The sequence below is a fragment of the Hylobates moloch genome, unplaced genomic scaffold, assembly GCF_009828535.3.
Source record: "Hylobates moloch isolate HMO894 unplaced genomic scaffold, HMol_V3 SCAFFOLD_8, whole genome shotgun sequence".
Taxonomy (NCBI): Eukaryota; Metazoa; Chordata; class Mammalia; order Primates; family Hylobatidae; genus Hylobates; species Hylobates moloch.
In genome coordinates, this window is record NW_026652283.1 from 88,787,893 (window position 1) to 88,806,412 (window position 18,520).

General features: G+C 44.4%; 1 protein-coding gene across 2 annotated transcripts; it reads right to left on the reverse strand.

Annotated features, from left to right (window-relative positions):
• Positions 1–9,296: 9,296 nt before the first annotated feature.
• Positions 9,297–14,249, reverse strand: RPL14 (ribosomal protein L14). Of its 2 annotated transcripts, none has more exons than XM_032161995.2 (6): positions 14,133–14,249; positions 13,521–13,622; positions 12,489–12,583; positions 10,032–10,131; positions 9,882–9,935; positions 9,297–9,627 (listed from the first exon to the last, which is right to left on the reverse strand). In XM_032161995.2, the coding sequence occupies exons 1-6, from the start codon at positions 14,133–14,135 to the stop codon at positions 9,349–9,351; spliced, it is 633 nt and encodes a 210-aa protein (XP_032017886.1). In that variant the 5' UTR covers positions 14,136–14,249; the 3' UTR covers positions 9,297–9,348. The 2 variants fall into 2 exon arrangements, with proteins under 2 accessions (XP_032017886.1, XP_032017887.1); XM_032161996.2 differs by having other exon boundaries at positions 14,022–14,134.
• Positions 14,250–18,520: the final 4,271 nt, after the last annotated feature.

Below are 18,520 nucleotides of genomic sequence, written 5' to 3' on the forward strand. Positions count from 1 at the left end.
GTTTTGTAAACCAAAAATAAAATTCTAAGTCCCCCAACCAACTGAATGGACCACTCCTCTGGGCCAAAACATTCCAAAGAAAACCTGGCAATCTAGTTCAGGCCATGATGGGAAGCAGGGGATCGGACTTGCCTCATTATGCCCTTGGAATTCAGGCACTACGGACCAGCATTAACATTAAAACAGAGATCTTGAGACTAAAACTTTTTTTTTTTTTTTTTCCGAGACGGAGTCTTACTCTGTTGCCCAGGCTGGAGTACAGTCGCCCGATCTCGGCTCACTGCAACCTCCGCCTCCCAGGTTCAAGCAATTCTCCTGCCTCAACCTCCTGAGTAGCTGGGATTACAGGCAGGCGCCAACCCGCCGGGCTAATTTTTGTATTCTTAGTAGAGACGGGGTTTCACCATGTTGACCAGGCTGGTCTTGAACTAGACCTCGTGATCGCCTGCCTCAGCCTCCCAAAGTGCTGGGATTACAGGCGTGAGCCACTACGCCCAGCCCAAAACAAACTCTTTATAGCACTAAGACACCAAATTCTAACCTGACTCTAGTATAGTCTCACGTGACAGATAACAAGCCCTGAAATAAACTGAAGTATTTTACCCTAAAATGTATTTCTTTGACATATATTGAAATGGCCCTGTAAAACTGTCTTTTGTGGCGAAAATCTACATACTGTAAAGAACCCCTTCACTTTCGAAGTCTTTTCCTTGATCCAGGAGAGAATTAACTAAGAGAGTTTGGCACCTTTTGAAGTCTGATAAGAAACATTTACAATCGTTTCTCTCTGAAGCCTGCTACCTGGAGGTTTCATCTGCATAATAAGAACATTGGTCTCCAAAACCCCTTATCTTAACTCAGACATTCCCTTCAATTGATTCCAGGTCTTTAGCTAATAACTTTTTTTTTTTTTTTTTGAGACAGAGTCTCGCTCTGTTGCCCAGGCTGGAGTGCAGTGGCACGATCTTGGCTCACTGCAAGCTCTGCCTCCCGGGTTCATGCCATTCTCCTGCCTCAGCCTCCCCAGTAGCTGGAACTACAGCCACCATGCCCAGCTAATTTTTTGTATTTTTAGTAGAGACGGGGTTTCACTGTGTTAGCCAGGATGGTTTCGATCTCCTGACCTCGTGATCCGCCCGCCTTTGCCTCCCAAAGTGCTGGGATTACAGGCGTGGGCCACCGTGCCTGGTCCATAACTCTTTCAACTAATTGCCAGTTAGAAATCTTCAAAAGAAAAGAAAGGAAAGGAAAAAGGAAAAAGGAAAGAAAAGGAAAGGAAAGGAAAGGAAAGGAAAGGAAAGGAAAGGAAAGGAAAGGAAAGGAAAGGAAAGGAAAGGAAAGGAAAGGAAAGGAAAGGAAAGGAAAGGAAAGGAAAGGAAATCTTTGAATCCACCTATGACCTGGAAGGTGCCCCACACTCCCCACTTCGAGTTGTCCCTCCTTTCCGGATGGAGCTAATGTACATCCTACATTTATTGATTGATATCTTATATCTTCCTAAAACATGTAAAACCAAGCTGTAGCCTGCCCACCTTGAGCACAAGATCTCAGGACCCCCTGGAGCTGTGTCGTGTGTCACTAGTCCTCATATTTAGCTCAGAATAAATCTCTTTAAATATTTTACAGAGTTTGACTCTTTTTATGGACAGAGTCCAGTTCTGTACCGAACTAAGTAAAAATAAGTGCTCTATTATTGCTGACATTATTATTATTCTTGCGTATCTCACTACTCTCCTGTAAGACACTCCCGTATCTCTTTCTGCAGTCCAGATTTAATAATGCTCATGGCAATAGTGCTTCCTATCGGCCAGGCAGTGTGCAGATAGCTTGGAGCTAGAGGTCTAGGTTTGAAACTGCCTGTTGATTTCTAATTATTCCACAAGAGCCTAAAATTCAAAATGTTCCAAACTAATCTCATCATCCTTCCCTCATCCCCCTGTTCCTCCTCCAGGGTTCCCCCACCTCAGTGAATGCACCAGTTTGCATCCAACCAAGAAACTCATCACACTACTGAACTCCAGCCTGGACAACAGAGTGAGACCATGTCTACAGTAGGTATACATACAGTTTCATATTATTTAGGAAAGCATAACTTAGGGCCAAAATACCTAAGAGAGGCCAGGCGCAGTGGCCGAGATTGCGCCACTGCACTCCACCCTGGGCAACAAAGTGAGACTCTATCTCAAACAAACAAACAAAAAATCACCAGGAATAAGCCAAGATACAGTTTTTGTTTTTTTTTTTAATTTTGAAAAGAATGATGGCCCAAGTAATTGGAAATATACCATGCTCCTGGATGGAAGAGTTAGTATTATGAAGATGATGAGTTTGTTCTATCTAACACATCTATAAATTCAATGCAATCTCAAAAATCACAATATGACTTAACCTACTTGTCAAGCTAATTCTAACTTTTATTTGAAAATGTGGGCCGGGCGCGGTGGCTCACGCTTGTAATCCCAGCACTTTGGGAGGCCGAGGCGGGCGGATCACAAGGTCAGGAGATCGAGACCACGGTGAAACGCCGTCTCTACTAAAAATACAAAAAAATTGGCCGGGCCTGGTGGCGGGCGCCTGTAGTCCCAGCTACTCGGAGAGGCTGAGGCAGGAGAATGGCGTGAACCCGGGAGGTGGAGCTTGTAGTGAGCCGAGATCGCGCCACTGCACTCCAGCCTGGGTGACAGAGCGAGACTCCGTCTCAAAAAAAAAAAAAAAAAAGAAAAAAAAAAAGAAAATGTGGATGGAAACTAAAGGAAAACATTTAAAATAACTCTATGAGTGGACTTAATGGCTATCTAATGGCTATCCAAATAGAATAAATACAGAACTTGGGCATTTAGTGCACTATTGGACCAGGAAAATTCAAGTTAAAGTAAGATACTACTTTTCACACATTGGCAAAAATTTAAGAGATAATAGCAGGAGTTCAAGACTGCCAGGCAGGAATGTCTTTGTTTACTGCTGATGGAAATCTAAATTGGTAGAGCAAGTCTAAATTGGTATAGCCTACTGAAAGAGTGATACAAACACTCATATTCTTCAATCCAGCAAGTGCACTGATTGGCAATGTGCGCCAGATAAACACCATTGTGTACAGGAGGAGGTATATACAAGGACATTCATGGAAGCACTGTTTAAATAGAAAAAGAGGGCTTGGTGCGGTGGCTCATGCCTGTAATCCCAGCACTTTGGGAGACTGAGGGGGGTGGATCACGAGGTCAGGATCACTCAGTCTACCCATTCAAATGCCAATCCACCATCCTGGCTAACATGGTGAAACCCTGTATCTACTAAAATTACAAACATTAGCCAGGTGTGGTGGCACGCTCTTGTAATCCCAGCTACTCAGGAGGTTGAGGCAGGAAAACTGCTTGAACCCGGGAGGCAGAGGTTGCAGTGAGCTGGTATCACCCCACTGCACTCCAGCCTGGGCGACAGAGCAAGACCTCGTCTCAAAAAAAAAAAAAAAACAAAAAAACCAGAAAAAGAAATTGGCATCATCCTAAATGTCTATCAACAGAGGTCAAACGTGAACATTCGTGTTGTGGATTATTATGCAGAAGATAAAAAAGAATGAGGTAGATTAGTAAGCATTGTTATGGTTAATTTTATGTGTGCTCTTGACTGGGCTAAGGATTGTTCAGATAGCTGGTGAAACATTTCTGGATCTGTGAGATTACCTCTGGAAGAGATTGGCATTTGAATGGGTGGACTGAGTAAAGATGACCTTCACCAATGCAGGTGGGCATCATCCTATCCACAGAAGGTTCAAATAGAACAAAATGGGGGAGGAAGTGTGAATTTGCTTTTTTAATCTGGGAAACCCATCCTCTCCTGCCCTCAGTTGTTGATGCTCTTGATTCTTGATCAAGCCTTTGGTCTCAGACCAGGACTTACACCACTGGCACTTCCAGTTCTCAGGCCTCTGGACCCAGTTTGAATTATCCCAATCAGCTTTCCTGGTTCTCCAGCTTGCAGATGGTATTTTGTGGGACTTCTTGGTTTCCATAATCTCTTGAGCCCATTCATCCATCCCATTGGTTGTTTTTCTGAAGAACTCTAATTTAGAGGCTGACTAGATAAGATCTCCAGAACGTATTAAGAAAAAAAGCAAGTTGCAGAGTATGAAATTTGCTTAAAACAAGCACATATATTTTTATGTACCTATACTACAAATACATTAAAAAATGTCTGCAAGATGTTTATGTTTTCCTTTACACAGGGTACTGGAATCAGAAGTGGAGATAATGAAAGGACCCTTTACTTTCAACTGTAGTATTTTATTTAAATGTAAATTATTCATGATTTAGTTTAGATTAAAAAAAATCAGCCAGCTAGAAGAATGAGGTAACCTTTAATTTTAGTACTAAAGGATAAACAGTATTTCACCCAACAGATGGGGGGGGGGAATATGAATTAGAGGACACGCCAATTACTTAGAGATAAGAGGAAGTCAAGACTTTCTGAAAACCAAACTTCCAAATTTTGCCTATATCGCCAGGTTAGTTCAACATAATTCAACCCAAATTACTAAGTACCTAATGTGTAAAAAGAATCGCGCCAGGTGTTGAGGATAGATCCTGTCCTCACTTTCACAAGCATCTTATTTGACTCATTTGACCCTTGCCACAATATGAGGCAGGTATCAGGATCCTTGCTTTTTAGATGAGGTTCCCATAAGTAACATAAAGTAATGAGTTTGGGCTGAATGACAGAATTTAAACCTGAATATGACTCTGAAATCAGCATTTTTTTTTAATTTTATTTTTAGTAGAGACAGGGTTTCACTACATTGGCCAGGCTGATCTTGAACCCCTGATCCACCTGCCTCGGGCTCCCAAAGTGCTGGGATTACAGGCGTGAGCCACCGTGCCCAGCCTGAAATCAGCATTCTTTTCGCATGCCATCCCCTGTCTCCAATGAGGGTGACTGAACAAGTGTGTAGTTCTCCACAATCAAAGTAGACTTTTACGTACCTGGATATTTCGATAATTTTCTGCTCTCTTTCCCCATCCCCCAACCCAATCCATACTATGTTACTAGACTGACCTTCCTGAAGATTACACCCTTGCTCAAGTCTTTTTTTTGAGACAGAGCCTCTCTCTGTCGCCCAAGCTGGAGTGCAATGGCGTAATGTCAGCTCACTGCAACCTCCACCTCCTGGGTTCAAGCGATTCTCCTGCCTCAGCCTCCCAAGTAGCTGGGATTACAGGCATGCTCCACCACGCCCGTCTACTTTTTGTATTTTTAGTAGAGACAGGGTTTCACCATGTTGGCCAAGCTGGTCTTGGACTCCTGACCTCAGGTGATTCGCCTGCCTCAGCCTCCCAAAGTGCTGGGATTACAGGTGTGAGCCACAGTGCCCGGCCTCAAATCTTTTATCATATGGTCCCACCTTATTAATTTTATTTTCTACTCCTTTTCAGGCATCGTATGCCTCAGTTACTTTCCTAGAGATTCCAAGATTGGAATTTCCAATTTCCACTGTTCTATATTGCACTATTTTCTAGGTGCAGCTTGAATACTGCTTCTACCCTGAAGCTTTCTCATCCTCTGAGCACCTCATGGACTGTAGCCAAAGGGCTCTCAAAGCTGCTGGCAGTCTGACAGAAGCGCTCTCCCCTTCCCTCCATAAGGAATTACAACCTGTATGTATGCAAATCTACATTCCCTCATCCCTCCTTCTCAGTGTATGACCTTGCCTTGCTAACTCCAGAGAAATTTCAGAGATCAAGGTGAAAAGTCCTTAATTTCCTAACAGCAAACCTACAGATTTAGTATCTAAACCCACCTTTTCTTCCTTTTCCTCACGTAAAGGACATCTTTCCTCTAAAGTTAATCCTTCCTCCTCTCCCCTAGGATCCATCCCTTCCTGTTTTTCGAAGGGCTAAGCTTCTCTCCTATTAGCTCCTTTCCCAGAAGCATTTGAACATGCCTGTCACTCCAGATTTACAAACACAAAACCTCCGAACCCCATATAACATTTCTCCTTCACTTACTACCCTCTTCCCCTCACTTTGACAATCTCAAGCAAAACTCTTTCCCTGGCTTCCATGGGCCCCTGCTAGTTTCCCACCCCTCATGACTCCTTTCCAACCTCTCTACTCATCTCTTGATTGCTGTCATTCTACCCCTGGGGAATCAGTGACCACTTATATATTCATGAATCCCAAGTCTGTCCTGAATCCTCTCCTCCTTGTGTCATTATCACAGCTCTTACCAGGGGAACCAGTCACTGGACTACATATCATGATTTATTAACTACTCTGAAGCGTACAACATAGATGAGGAAACTGGATTTTGACTATGTGCCTAAACTACATAGCTTTTAAAAGGCAGAGCCAGATTTTAGTATAGATTGTCTGCAGTCTTTGCATATACAACCAGATAGTCTACATGATAACTAACTCATTTTACCTGGATAAACTTTACCCTGCCTCATGTTCCCTCACAACCAATGAACCAGAGGTACAAACCAGAAACCCTAACATTGTTTTCTCCCTTATTTCTGCAGTCCAAATGCATGATCAAGACCACCTAAATGGCATTACCACTGCCACTTCCTTGGATTACTGCCAGACTTCATACTGCCAACCCCAGCATTCCCAGTCTTGATCCCGTAAGATTCAGTCTTAACAGTTCAATGATCTAAATCTGAGATATCATGCCATTTAAAAAAACTCTCAGTAGCTTCTCGTGTTCCCCTACAGGATGTAACCACTAACCTACTTCCTTACTGTGGTCCCAAGCCAGTCCTCTACATTATCAGTTCATTTATTTCCTATCTCATGTCATTCTTCCCTTACACCACCACCTTATTTTAGCTGTAAATTCCACTTTCTCTAGACAATTCTCTACCGCCCAGAGTAGAACAGGTAATCCCAAATTGTCCGCATTTTCCTTATTACACCATACCACTTGCCTATTATCAAGCAAATCCATGTGCTTTTTCCTTTACCCCAGTGAAGCTTGAGGCCAGCTTTTGGTTAGAAAATGAACTTCATTTAAAATGTATTCCTGGCCGGGCGCGGTGGCTCACGCCTGTAATCCCAGCACTTTGGGAGGCTGAGGCGGGCGGATAACGAGGTCAGGAGATCGAGACCATCCTGGCTAACACGGTGAAACCCCGTCTCTACTAATACCAAAAACTAGCTGGGCGAGGTGGCGGGCGCCTGTAGTCCCAGTTACTCGGGAGGCTGAGGCGGGAGAATGGCGTGAATCCCGGGGGGCGGAGCCTGCAGTGAGCGGAGATCACACCACTGCACTCCAGCCTGGGCACCAGAGTGAGACTCCGTCTCAAAACAAAAAACAAAAAACGTATTCCTGGCCGGAAGCAGTGGCTCACGCCTGTAATCCCAGCACTTTGGGAGGCCAAGGCAGACAGATCACCCGAGGTCAGGAGTTCAAGACCAGTCTGGCTGACATGGTGAAACCCCATCTCTAATACAAAATTAGAGGGGCATGGTGGTGCACGTATTTAACCCTTGCTACTTGGGAGGCTGAAGCAGAATAGCTTGAACCTGGGAGGTGGAGGTCGCAGTGAGCTGAGATCATGCCACTCCATTTCAGCCTGGGCAAGAGTAGGGCTCTGTCTCAAAAAAAAAAAAAAAAAAAAAAATCCTGTTTTATGTACAGCTTTGTAGTATTTTTAAATTTATCCAGGATCTTTTACTGCCCCTAATTACCTATATCTTGTGGTAGAAAGAACCAGAAGTCCAACCTACTATATACAGGATAAGTATCTCTTATCTGAAACACTCAGGACAAGATGTGTTCTAATGTTGGAGTTAAGTGCATATACATGACACTTTGGGGATGGGACCTAGGTCTATACAGGAAATTCATTTATGCTTCATATACACATACCCTGAAGGTTAACTATTTCTTCCTCAGGGACACTGAATAGTGTTGTGTACCTGCATTTTGACTATAACCCACCATGAGGGTAGGCTAGGGATTTTTTAATTATAGTGCCATAGCTCAGTGTCAGAGGTTGGAGCTTTCTGGATTAGAAATATGCTCAACCTGCAATTTTTATACTTGCCCTATTTTCCTAGTTTACTTTTTATAAGAAAATTTGCAGGCCGGGCACAGTGGCTCACACCTGTAATTCCAGCACTTTGGGAGGCCAAGGCGGGTATATCATCTGAGCTCAGGAGCTTGAGGCCAGCATGGCCAACATGGTGAAACCTTGTCTCTACTAAAAATACAAAAACTAGCCAGATGTGGTGGCACACACCCGTAGTCTCAACTACTCAGAAAGCTGAGGCAGGAGAACCGCTTGAGCCCAGAAGGCGGAGGTTGCACTGAGCCAAGATCGTGCCACTGCACTCCAGCCTGGGTGACAAGAGCAAGACTCTGTCTCAAAAAAAACAAAAAAAGGCCAAGTGCAGTGGCTCACGCCTGTAATCCCAGTACTTTGGGAGGCCGAGACAGGCGGATCACCAGGTCAGGAGTTCAAAACCAACCTAGCCAACATAGTGAAACCCAGTCTCTACGAAAAAAATTAGCTGGGCATGGTGGTGGGCACCTGTAGTCCCAGCTACCTGGGAAGCCAAGGTGGGAGAATCACTTGAACCTGGAAGGTGGGGGTTGCAGAGAGCTGAGATCGCACCACCGCACTCCAGCCTGGGCGACACAGCAAGACTCTGTCTCCAAAAAAAAATAAATAAATCTGCTAGACTCTTGAACATCAAGAGGCTGTCACTTTACCTATTTATGGCAAACATATCTGTACAAGGAAGAAGAATGTTCTGAAGCCAAGGTGACCATAAGAAAAAAATGTCACTTGTGTCACTTGGTGTTCTAAGTTATCATGATTTCTCATGACATGATCAATTATGACTGCAATGATTTTGTACTACCTATCCAAGTATGGGCAGAGAGTGAGATTAAAGAACTGATTATTTAGGCCGGGCGCGGTGGCTCATGCCTGCAATCCCAGCACTTTGGGAGGCCGAGGCGGGCGGATCACAAGGTCAGGAGAGCGAGACCATCCTGGCTGACACGGTGAAACCCCGTCTCTACTAAAAATACAAAAAATTAGCCAGGCGCGGTGGCGGGCGCCTGTAGTCCCAGCTACTCGGGAGGCTGAGGCAGGAGAATGGTGTGAACCCGGGAGGTGGAACTTACAGTGAGCCGAGACAGCGGCGCCACTGCAGTCTGGCCAGGGCAACAGAGCCAGACTCCGTCTCAAAAAAAAAAAAAAGGACTAATTATTTAATGTTTATTATAATCCTACTATCAATCTGCCTCCTAACTCTAGCCTCAACAGGCTTTAAATCCAAAGGCTTAAATACATTTGCCAACACGTCAAAAAGAACCTTTATTACTTTTTATGATTGCCACTTATGCTTTCTTGCCAGATGCCTTTGGAGCAGGTGCTTTCTGGGCTGGAGCTTTTTGACCCTTCTGAGCTTTTGGAGCAGGCGCTGCCTTCTGGCCTGTGGCTTTCTGGGCAGGAACCTTCTGGGCTGGAGCCTTTTTACTCGCGGCGGTCATCTTTTTTGCTGGAACTTTAGCAGCAGCTGCAGCAGTACCCTTAGTACCAGGTGCTTTTTTGGGAGAAGCTTTCAGGAGAGCTGCCTTTTGAAGCTTCTTAACTTCATTCTTGATTATTCTGTTCCTCTGAAAATTATCAATGTAAGAAAGCACTTATTGTGTATACATACAATAAAATCCAATTTATGCTGGTTTTAGAAAGGGCATTAAGTGGTCTGTTCCCCTACATCTGAAGAAAGGTAACAATTTCATAAGGACATCATGAGATACAAATGAGGATAAATTCTCCCAAGAAGCTGGCAGCCTGAAATGGGATTTGGCTACTGCTTCCTTATTATTCGAAAGCTAAGTTACACAAAAATACAGATCTTAAATCTTACCATTTTCTTTGCCTTCATAACTTTAAAACGATCAAAATCTGTCATCTTTGCTTTCTGTTAAAAAAAATAAATAAAAATTATCCCTCTCACACTACCTTGAGCCCTCCAAAAAAACAAAGGACCAGAATTCAAATGACCCTAAGTTATTACCCTTTCTCTGGCTTCAATCTTCTTGGCCCATCGTGTGGCTGCCCATTTTGTATTGATGTCTGCCTTCTGCCAGGCTTGTCGGACATACTTCTGGCGGGCACTAGAACGAGCCAAGACCACAGATTAAGAAATCAGCTTTGAAGTCACTCATTATCAAAGACACTTTCTTTGTTCCTTGAAAAGCACTCTTCCTGTTACACAACACCTGGCACACTATGTATTTTACTTATTTTTGTGTTCAGTAAACCAGAATAGGTTATTAACTTCAAGCATATTTTAATCAAAACTGTAATCCAGTCCCATTTTTTTTTGAGAGAGAGAGGATCTTGCTTGCCACCCAGGCTGGAATGCAATGGTATCATCACGGCTCACAGCAGCCTCGACCTTCTGGGCTCAAGCCATCCTCCTGCCTCAGCCTCCCAAGTAGCTGGGACTACAGGTGCATACCAGCACACCCAGCTGATTTTTGTATTTTTTGTAGAGACAGGGTCTTGCTACGTTGCCCAGGTGGGTCTCCAACTCCTGGGCTCAAGCAATCCTCCACCTTGGCCTCCCAAAGTGCTGGAATTACAGGTATGAGCCACTGCACCCAGCCCAGCCCATTTTATGAATTTAAAAACTACCTCTTGAGCAGGTGCAGTGGCTCACACCTGTAATCCCAGCACTTTGGAGGTCAAGGTGGGTGAATCACCTGAGGTCAGGAGTTTGAGACCAGCTTGGCCAACATAGTGAAACCCCATCTCTACTAAAAACACAAAAATTAGCTGGGTGTGGTTGCAGGTGCCTATAATCCCAGCTACTTGGGAGGCTGAGATTGCAGTGAGTCAAGAATGCGTCACTGCACTCTAGCCTGGGTGACAAAGTGAGACTCCGTGTCAAAAAAAAAAAACTCAAAAAACACAAAAAACCCACCTCTGACTACATGTAATTCCACTCGGACAGTGGTCATGTTGAAGACCATTCCTTTTTTTTTCTTCTGAGACAGGGTCTTGCTATGTAACCCAGGATGCAGAATGCACTGGCGCAACGTTGGCTCACTGCGACCTCCACTTCCTAGGTTCTAGCAATTCTCCTGTTCCACCCACCCAAACAGCTGGGACTACAGGAGTACACCACCACACCGGGCTAATTTTTGGTCTTTTAGTGGAGACAGGATTGGCCAGGCTGGTCTCAAATTCCTGACCTCAAGTTATCTACCCACCTTGGCCTCCCAGAGTGCTGAGATTACAGGTATAAGCCACTGCACCCATCCGAGCCATTCATTCTCATAACAAACAAGGTAATTAATGTTAACTCTTAGGCTCAAAAAAAAAAAAAAAAAAAAATTTACAGTAAAAATCTGTGGCCAAACATCCTAAAAATAAAATCCAGGGTGTCCAAAGATCCAAGGCAGAATTACAAGAGTACCTAGTGAAAAATCGAAGTTACCAGGTATTTTCTACTGCTTTGAACTTTGACAAGTATCCTCAAGCTTCACCCCTAATTGGGCTTAAAACAATGTGGTATGTCATAGTAGCAGCAGCACGGCTATGTTCACTCGAGGTTGTTCAAGTGGCATGTTTTCAACCACCAGTACTTCAAAGTCCATTATGTGTTAATACACGTCCCACAGTGTCTGTAGTGCTCAGCATACAGCAAGTTTTTGACTATTTTTTAAAGCATGCAAAATTATATTACATGTTCCACTGCAACCATCATTGTGGGTTGAATTAACTGTATAGCAACACACTAAAGTGTTTTAACTTTCATGTCAAAAAAGAACCGCTATTCATTGCCTCATTTAAATGTGAGTTAGGGATAAAACCTCTTATATTAAATACTGTGTAACTGACACACACTAAGAGCTTACCTAATGATAACTAGTATCAAAAAACACAAGACTTAGTATTTTTGTTTACTTTAAGCTAAAAGTTTGGCAGAAACCAGAAGAAGATGGCAAGTCTAAACAAAGGCAAAGCCCTAAACTACCAGGGTAGAAAAGTGACCTTAAGGCATTTATTTTTTTATTTTTGAGACAGGTTCTCGTCATCCAGGCTGGAGTGCAGTGGCATGATCACAGCTCTCTGCAGCCTCGACCTCGCTAAAACGATCCTCCCAACTCAGCACCCCAGAGATCCCCCTACCTGGGATTACAGGCGCGTGCCACCATGCCCAACGAATTTTTTTGTATTTTTTGTAGAGATGGGGGTTTTCGCCATGTTGCCCATGCTGGTCTCGAAACTCTTGGGCTCAAGAGACCCTCCCACCGTGGCCTCCCAAAGTATTGGGATTACAGGCATGAGCTATCATGCGCAGGCAAGACATTTTAAAAGTAAATAATCCCTGTCTACTTCTATGATGTAAATCCCTCTTCGGGATGGCTCTGAATCTTCCATATTGTTTACTCCAAAACAAACTTTTACTAGTATAAACAAATCTGGGGATCGGAGGGAGGAGTGATGATTAGTGGACAGTTACCTGTGCGGAAACTTCAGGATGAAATCAGTGAGCTGCATGCACTTGAAAGGCATGGCCTGTCTCCTCACTTGAGTGCAAGGTCCATCGACCAAAGCCTAGAACACAAACATCAAGAACTTCAGTGCAAAATCCAACAGCAATTAAAATGGTCATATGGGCCAGGCGCGGTGGCTCACACTTGTAATCCCAGCACTTTGGGAGGCCGAGGCGGGCGGATCACGAGGTCAGGAGATCGAGACCACGGTGAAACCCTGTCTCTACTAAAAATACAAAAAATTAGCCGGGCGTGGTGGCGGGCGCCTGTAGTCCCAGCTACTCGGAGAGGCTGAGGCAGGAGAATGGCGTGAACCCTGCAGTGAGCCGAGATTGTGCCACTGCACTCCAGCCTGGGCGACAGAGCGAGACTCCGTCTCAAAAAATAAAATAAAATAAAATGGTCAGATGGTTCTGTAAAATTACTTATCCGTTCAGGGCCATCAAACCCACACTACTATTTAAATAAACTGCTCAGAAAAGACAAGGATTGTCCTATCTGGGTCATATAAATTTACGTCTTTTGCTCAACACAAACATTTCTCCACATCATTAAATGCTCCTTCTTAAACTATTAGTACCCCATAGAAACCAACCACATGTAATTTACAGGCTACTGTAGGACTCTGATCCCTCCTGATTTATAGTCAGTGGTCAACTCCTTAGTTTGCTTGTTTCAAATACACAGCAGTAAATACAAAAGTGCTTTCTATGTGCTGGATCTGTTCTAAACTCACTTCACGTATAGTAACTCATTTAAAACTAACCAACGTTTCAGCCCATAACTGGCTCTAGCTTAAATGGCTAATACTAAAATTCAATACTAATAGCTAACTTAAGGCTGTGCTTAAAACCCTTACCATTACCTGTTTCCTCAATGGTAAAATAAAGCGACTACCCATAGCATCCTCATCTTACACAGCCATCGAAACAATTCATTATTGCCATCTGCAGGGCACATGTCCACTGCCATGTTTAGTAAAAAGTTGTGACACTTACCCTGTTCTGATCAATAACATCTACAATCGCGACCAATTTTCCGGCATGAGGTCCAAAGGAGACGTAGGCCACCCGGCCAACCTCCACGAAGCGCCTAAATACCTAAAATTGGGGGAGAAAGAACAGTGAAACTTACTTAGAAATACTCGCTAGATATGTCACTTTCTGCAGCTAAAGACGACATGGTTAAATTCAGCGAAAAAGAATGCTGCAGGGAACAAACGCCCGAGAGCCAGGCGCCAACCTGGATGGACGAAATCGGCAAACGCCTCAGTAGCTTAAGCCCGGTTCCCACCGTCCCCCAGCTCCCAGTTCCGCAAGGCCCACACGGCGGGACAAGGCTCTCGGACCACGAAGCTGCATCAGCCACCCAGCTCCAGCGGCGGAGGCGCGCACGCGTGGCCCAAGGCGCGCCAGGCCTGCCGGGCCCTCCACGCGCTCGCCAGCGGCGAGTCCGGGAAGGACCCGATTCCGGTGCACGGCCGGCCCGGGGACCCTCACCATGCGCTTCCCGGGACCCTCTGGGAACCGTTCGGCGCCTCAGCTTCCCAGCGAAGGTGGAGGTCGAGCGGCATGGTCGCCAGCCTCGGAGCCCACAACAGTAAGACTCACCATGTTAGCGGCGTTGGGCGAGAAGGAAGGAAGCCTGCCCAACCGTGCGCATGTGTAGAAGAACGCACCGCCCCTGCGGTAACGAGACGCCGACGTGGGCACCGATTGGTTGGTTCGTGCGCGCGTGCGTGCGTACGCGCACGCAAGCTCACTGGGAAAACATGGCGGAGTCGGCTGGAGCTAAATTGCTTTTTGGCACAGTTGGGCGGCGAGATTGTCTTTGGTGATTTGGATTGCAGAGCTGCAGGAAGGTCATCGCTTAGTAATTTAGGTTTAAGAGTACGGAAGCTATGTCTTCCGTTGGTCGCATGCCATTTGACTTCCTTTTTATTTCCCCTAGTTTAATTGTTGGTTATTCATGGCTAGGTCTGTTCGCTCCTCACGTTCTCTCCCTAATCTCAGTAACTTTGTTAACCTTTCATTTTAAAGTAATTCACATTTACAGAAATATTGCTAAACTAATACAAATAATTCCCATAAACTTCTAGATTCCACAAATGTTAACGTTTTGCATGTGCTGTGTCATTCTACCATTTGAGAGGCAATTGCCGACATGATGTCCTTCTATCTCTCCTTTTTTTTTTTTTAAGACGGAGTCTCGGTCTGTTGCCCAGGCTGGAGTGCAGTGGCGGGAACTCGGCTCACCGCAACCTCCGCCTCCCGGGTTAAAGTGATTCTCCAGCCTCAGCCTCCCGAGTAGCCGGGACTACAAGCGCGCGCCACCATGGCCGGCTAATTTTTTTGCATTTTTAGTAGAGACAGGGGTTCACTATGTTGGCCAGGCTGGTCTCGAACTCCTGACCTCGTGATCTGCCTCCCTCGGCCTCCCAAAGTGCTGGGATTACAGGCGTGAGCCACCGTGCCTGGCATTACATTCTTTTATAGAGACGGAGTCTCCCTCAGTCGCTCAGGCTGGAGTGCAGTGGCGCGATTACGGTTCCCTGCAGCCACTAACTTATTAGAGTGAAAACGATCCTCTCATCTCAGCCTCCCAAAGTGCTGAGATTACCGGCGTGAGCCACCATGCCCAGCCTATCTATACATTCTTAAAATGTGTATTTCCTAACAACAGAGAGAGTCTCTTATGTCATCAGTACATTATCAAAATCAGGATATTAATATTGCAATAGTACTATTATCTAACCTTCAGTCCTTATTCAAATTTATAAGTTGTTGCTCCTATGTTCCTTGGAGCAAATGGGAAAAAAGTTTTTTTTCCAGGCTCTTGATCTAATGGAGGATTACAAATTGCAATTATTTATCAGATCTCTAGTGTTTAACTGATAGTTTTAGATTTAACTGTTAAATTTGTAACATGGGTTTGTTGGAGTTTTTCTCATTCGATTCAGATAGTGAATTTTTGGTAGAAATGCTGTGTCCTTGGTGCATCACATCAGAACACATTCCCCTGCCCCCCCCCCCCCATATATATATACACACACACACTTTTTTTTTCTTTCTTTTTTTGAGATGGACTCTCCCTCTGTCGCCCAGGCTGGGGTTTCACCATCTTCGCCAGGCTGGTCTTGAACTCCTGACCTTGTGATTCACCCGCCTCAGCCTCCCTAAGTGCTGGGATTACAAACGTGAGCCACCGTGCTCGGCCACACACATATACTTTTTTCCCAACAGATGGGGTCTGGCTGTGTTGCCCAGGCTGGAGTGCAGTGCCTATTCACAGGTCTGATTGTAGCCTACTACAGCCTTGAACTCATGGGCTCAAGCAGTTCTGCCTTAGCCTCCAGAATAGTTGGGACTACAGGAATACACCACCACACATGGGTTCCCAATATTGTGGTGGTACTTTATTTTTTAGATTTTTACCCATGCCAGTGCAGAGAGGTGTTACCTTTTATCACTTGATTAAGGTGATGGTCTTTGCCATGACAGTTCCCAGATGTATTTCAAGCCTTTCCTCTAAGCTGTATGCCAGTCTGTCTTCCCTGAGACTGCTCTAGCAGCCTCCCAAATTCTGTCTTTAATCTGTTCTCTGCTCAGCAGTTAGAGGGATCTTTTAAATAAGTAAATCAGATCACATTATTTCCTGTTTTTAACACTTCAATTGCTTTTCACAATATTTGGAATAAAATCTCAACTTCTTACTCTGGCCTTGTATCATATGCTTTAATGCCCAGAGACACCTTATGCCATCCCTCCTTCATTGTGTTGAAGCCACACTGGTCTTGAATGAGCCAAGCTCTTTCCTCCTCCAGGACCATTATGCATGGTGTCTCTCCTGCCAGGAATGCTCTACCCATTGTTAATACTCATTGTATAGCAGTGCCAACTTATCTCTTGTATTTTTTCCTAGATGTTTTTCTGAGAGTTAACCAGGCTACCACATAAAAAAATAGGTTAAGTCCCCACCCTTCTTTTTCTAGCTAACCTTGTTTCCCTCAGAGTTAACACAATTGCAATTGTTTGACTTGTTTTGCTGCCCACGTAGGTGTTGTTTCGTTCCAGTTAGAATAAGTTCCATGAGGGCAGAACCTTTGCTGTCTTTTCTGTTTTATTTTCTGACCTTAGTCTGGTAAGGGGCTCAATAAATAGGTAGTGAATGAATCAGTCTTTAGGTCTTGTTGTCTTGCTTTATAATTTACAAAGCAAAAGATATGAATGAAGAAGAATGTTCATTTTAGCATTTTTTTTTGCTACTATCTCCAAACTGGAAATTACCCAAAGGCCCATAAACAAGAGACTGGATAAATTGTGATAATCTATAGCAACGGAGTCTACAGCAACTACATGGAACAATGCGGATGAATTTCATAAATAACACTAACAAGCTGACACAATATATCCTGTATGCTTTTATTTATATCAAATTCAACACAGGCAAAACTAATCTACAGTTCTTATAAGTAATGATCATGTTTACCTTTGGTGCAGGCAGCAGTGGCTAAAGGGGAAAAAGGGAGCTTCTGAGCTGCTGGCCATGTTATTTCTTCATCTGGTGTTAACTATGGGAGTGTGTTATTATTTTTGTTTTTAATTTTTTTAGAGACAGGGGTCTTGCTATGTTGCCCAGGCTGATCTGGTACTCCTAGCCTCAAGCCATTCTCCTGCCTAAGCCTCCCAAGTAGCTGAGATTAGGGGCACGAGCCACCCCGCCTGGCTGAAGTGTTTAGCTTGTGAAAATTCAGAGCCCTATCCGTATGGTTTTTGCGTTTTCTCACCAAATGTGTGTTAACCTAAAAAGTTTTTTTTAAATGCAGTTTCCTGGCCATACAACCAGAGAACTTTATTTGCAGGTCTGAGGAGGGTCAAGAATCTGCATATAAAAACAAGCACTCAAACACACTTTGAACTTCCCCGAACACAATTTGAGAAACACTTTGGGACTCCCCCTACAGTTACAGAATTATTTTCTAAAGTACATTATCTTGTTATATCACTCCTGTTTAAAGTTGATTTTTATCCCCTATCTTACAGGATAAAGTCCAAATTCCCTAGTGTGGCATTCAAGGCACTCCAAAATCTTACTCCCAAACACCTTCCTAGCTTTTTTCTCCGACCATTCTGCGTCTCTCATTCCTATTTCCCGCAGCATTTCATGCAGCTTGAGCCCCTGTTTCCTAAAATGTGCTCCCCGAAAGCATCTCGAGACCCCCATTGTGGGGAAAAGAAAGAGAGATCAGCCTGTTACTGTGTCTATATAGAAGGAAGTAGACATAAGAGACTCCATTTAGTTCTGTATTTGAGATGCTGTTAATCTGTGACCCTACCCCCAACCTTGTCCTTGCAAGAGACATGTGCTGTGGTGACTTAAGGTTAAAAGGACTTTGGGCAGTGCAGATGTGCTTTGTTAAACAAGTGCCTAAAGGCTGCTTATGGTTAAAGGTCATCACCATTCTCTTAAATCTAGAAAGAAAGAAGAACATTCCTCTCCTGCCCATCCCTGGGCGATGGATGGAGCAATACTACCAGAAGGTTTATGGAGATGTTCGCATATGCATCTCAAAGGCACAGCATTTTCTTTTGAACTTATTGATGTTGCAAGGCCTATTGCCCAGTCACTCCCTTATCTTTTTGATGGTAAAGATAATTATCAATAAATACTAAGGGAACTCAGAGGCCGGTGCCGGTGTGGGTCCTCTGTAAGCACAGCACCGGTCCCCTGGGCCCCGCTTTTCTTTCTCTACACTTTGTCTCTGTGTCTTATTCCTTTTCTCAAGTCTTTCGTCCCACCTAACGAGAAGCACCCACAGGTGTGGAGGGGCAGGCCACCCCTTCACCCATCCCAGGCAGCCCCAGGCAGTTTTTAAGTTTCTACCAAGCTCCACTATACTGGCAAGGCAACTTTCCCCAAGCAAGTCTTGTTTGCTTCGGAAGGTCGCAGGCGCCCAGGAATGAACAGGATAACTGCTAGTGGCTCCAGATGTCAGAAA

What these genes read in the sequence shown, in the direction of transcription:
- RPL14 (XM_032161995.2), bottom strand. An exon ending in ATCCTGAAGTTTCCGCACAG is followed by an intron (nt 10,132 to 12,488) that starts GTAACTGTCCAC and finishes GGCTCGTTCTAG; the next exon opens with TGCCCGCCAGAAGTATGTCC. An exon ending in AGATTGAAGCCAGAGAAAGG is followed by an intron (nt 9,936 to 10,031) that starts GTAATAACTTAG and finishes TTTTTTTAACAG; the next exon opens with AAAGCAAAGATGACAGATTT.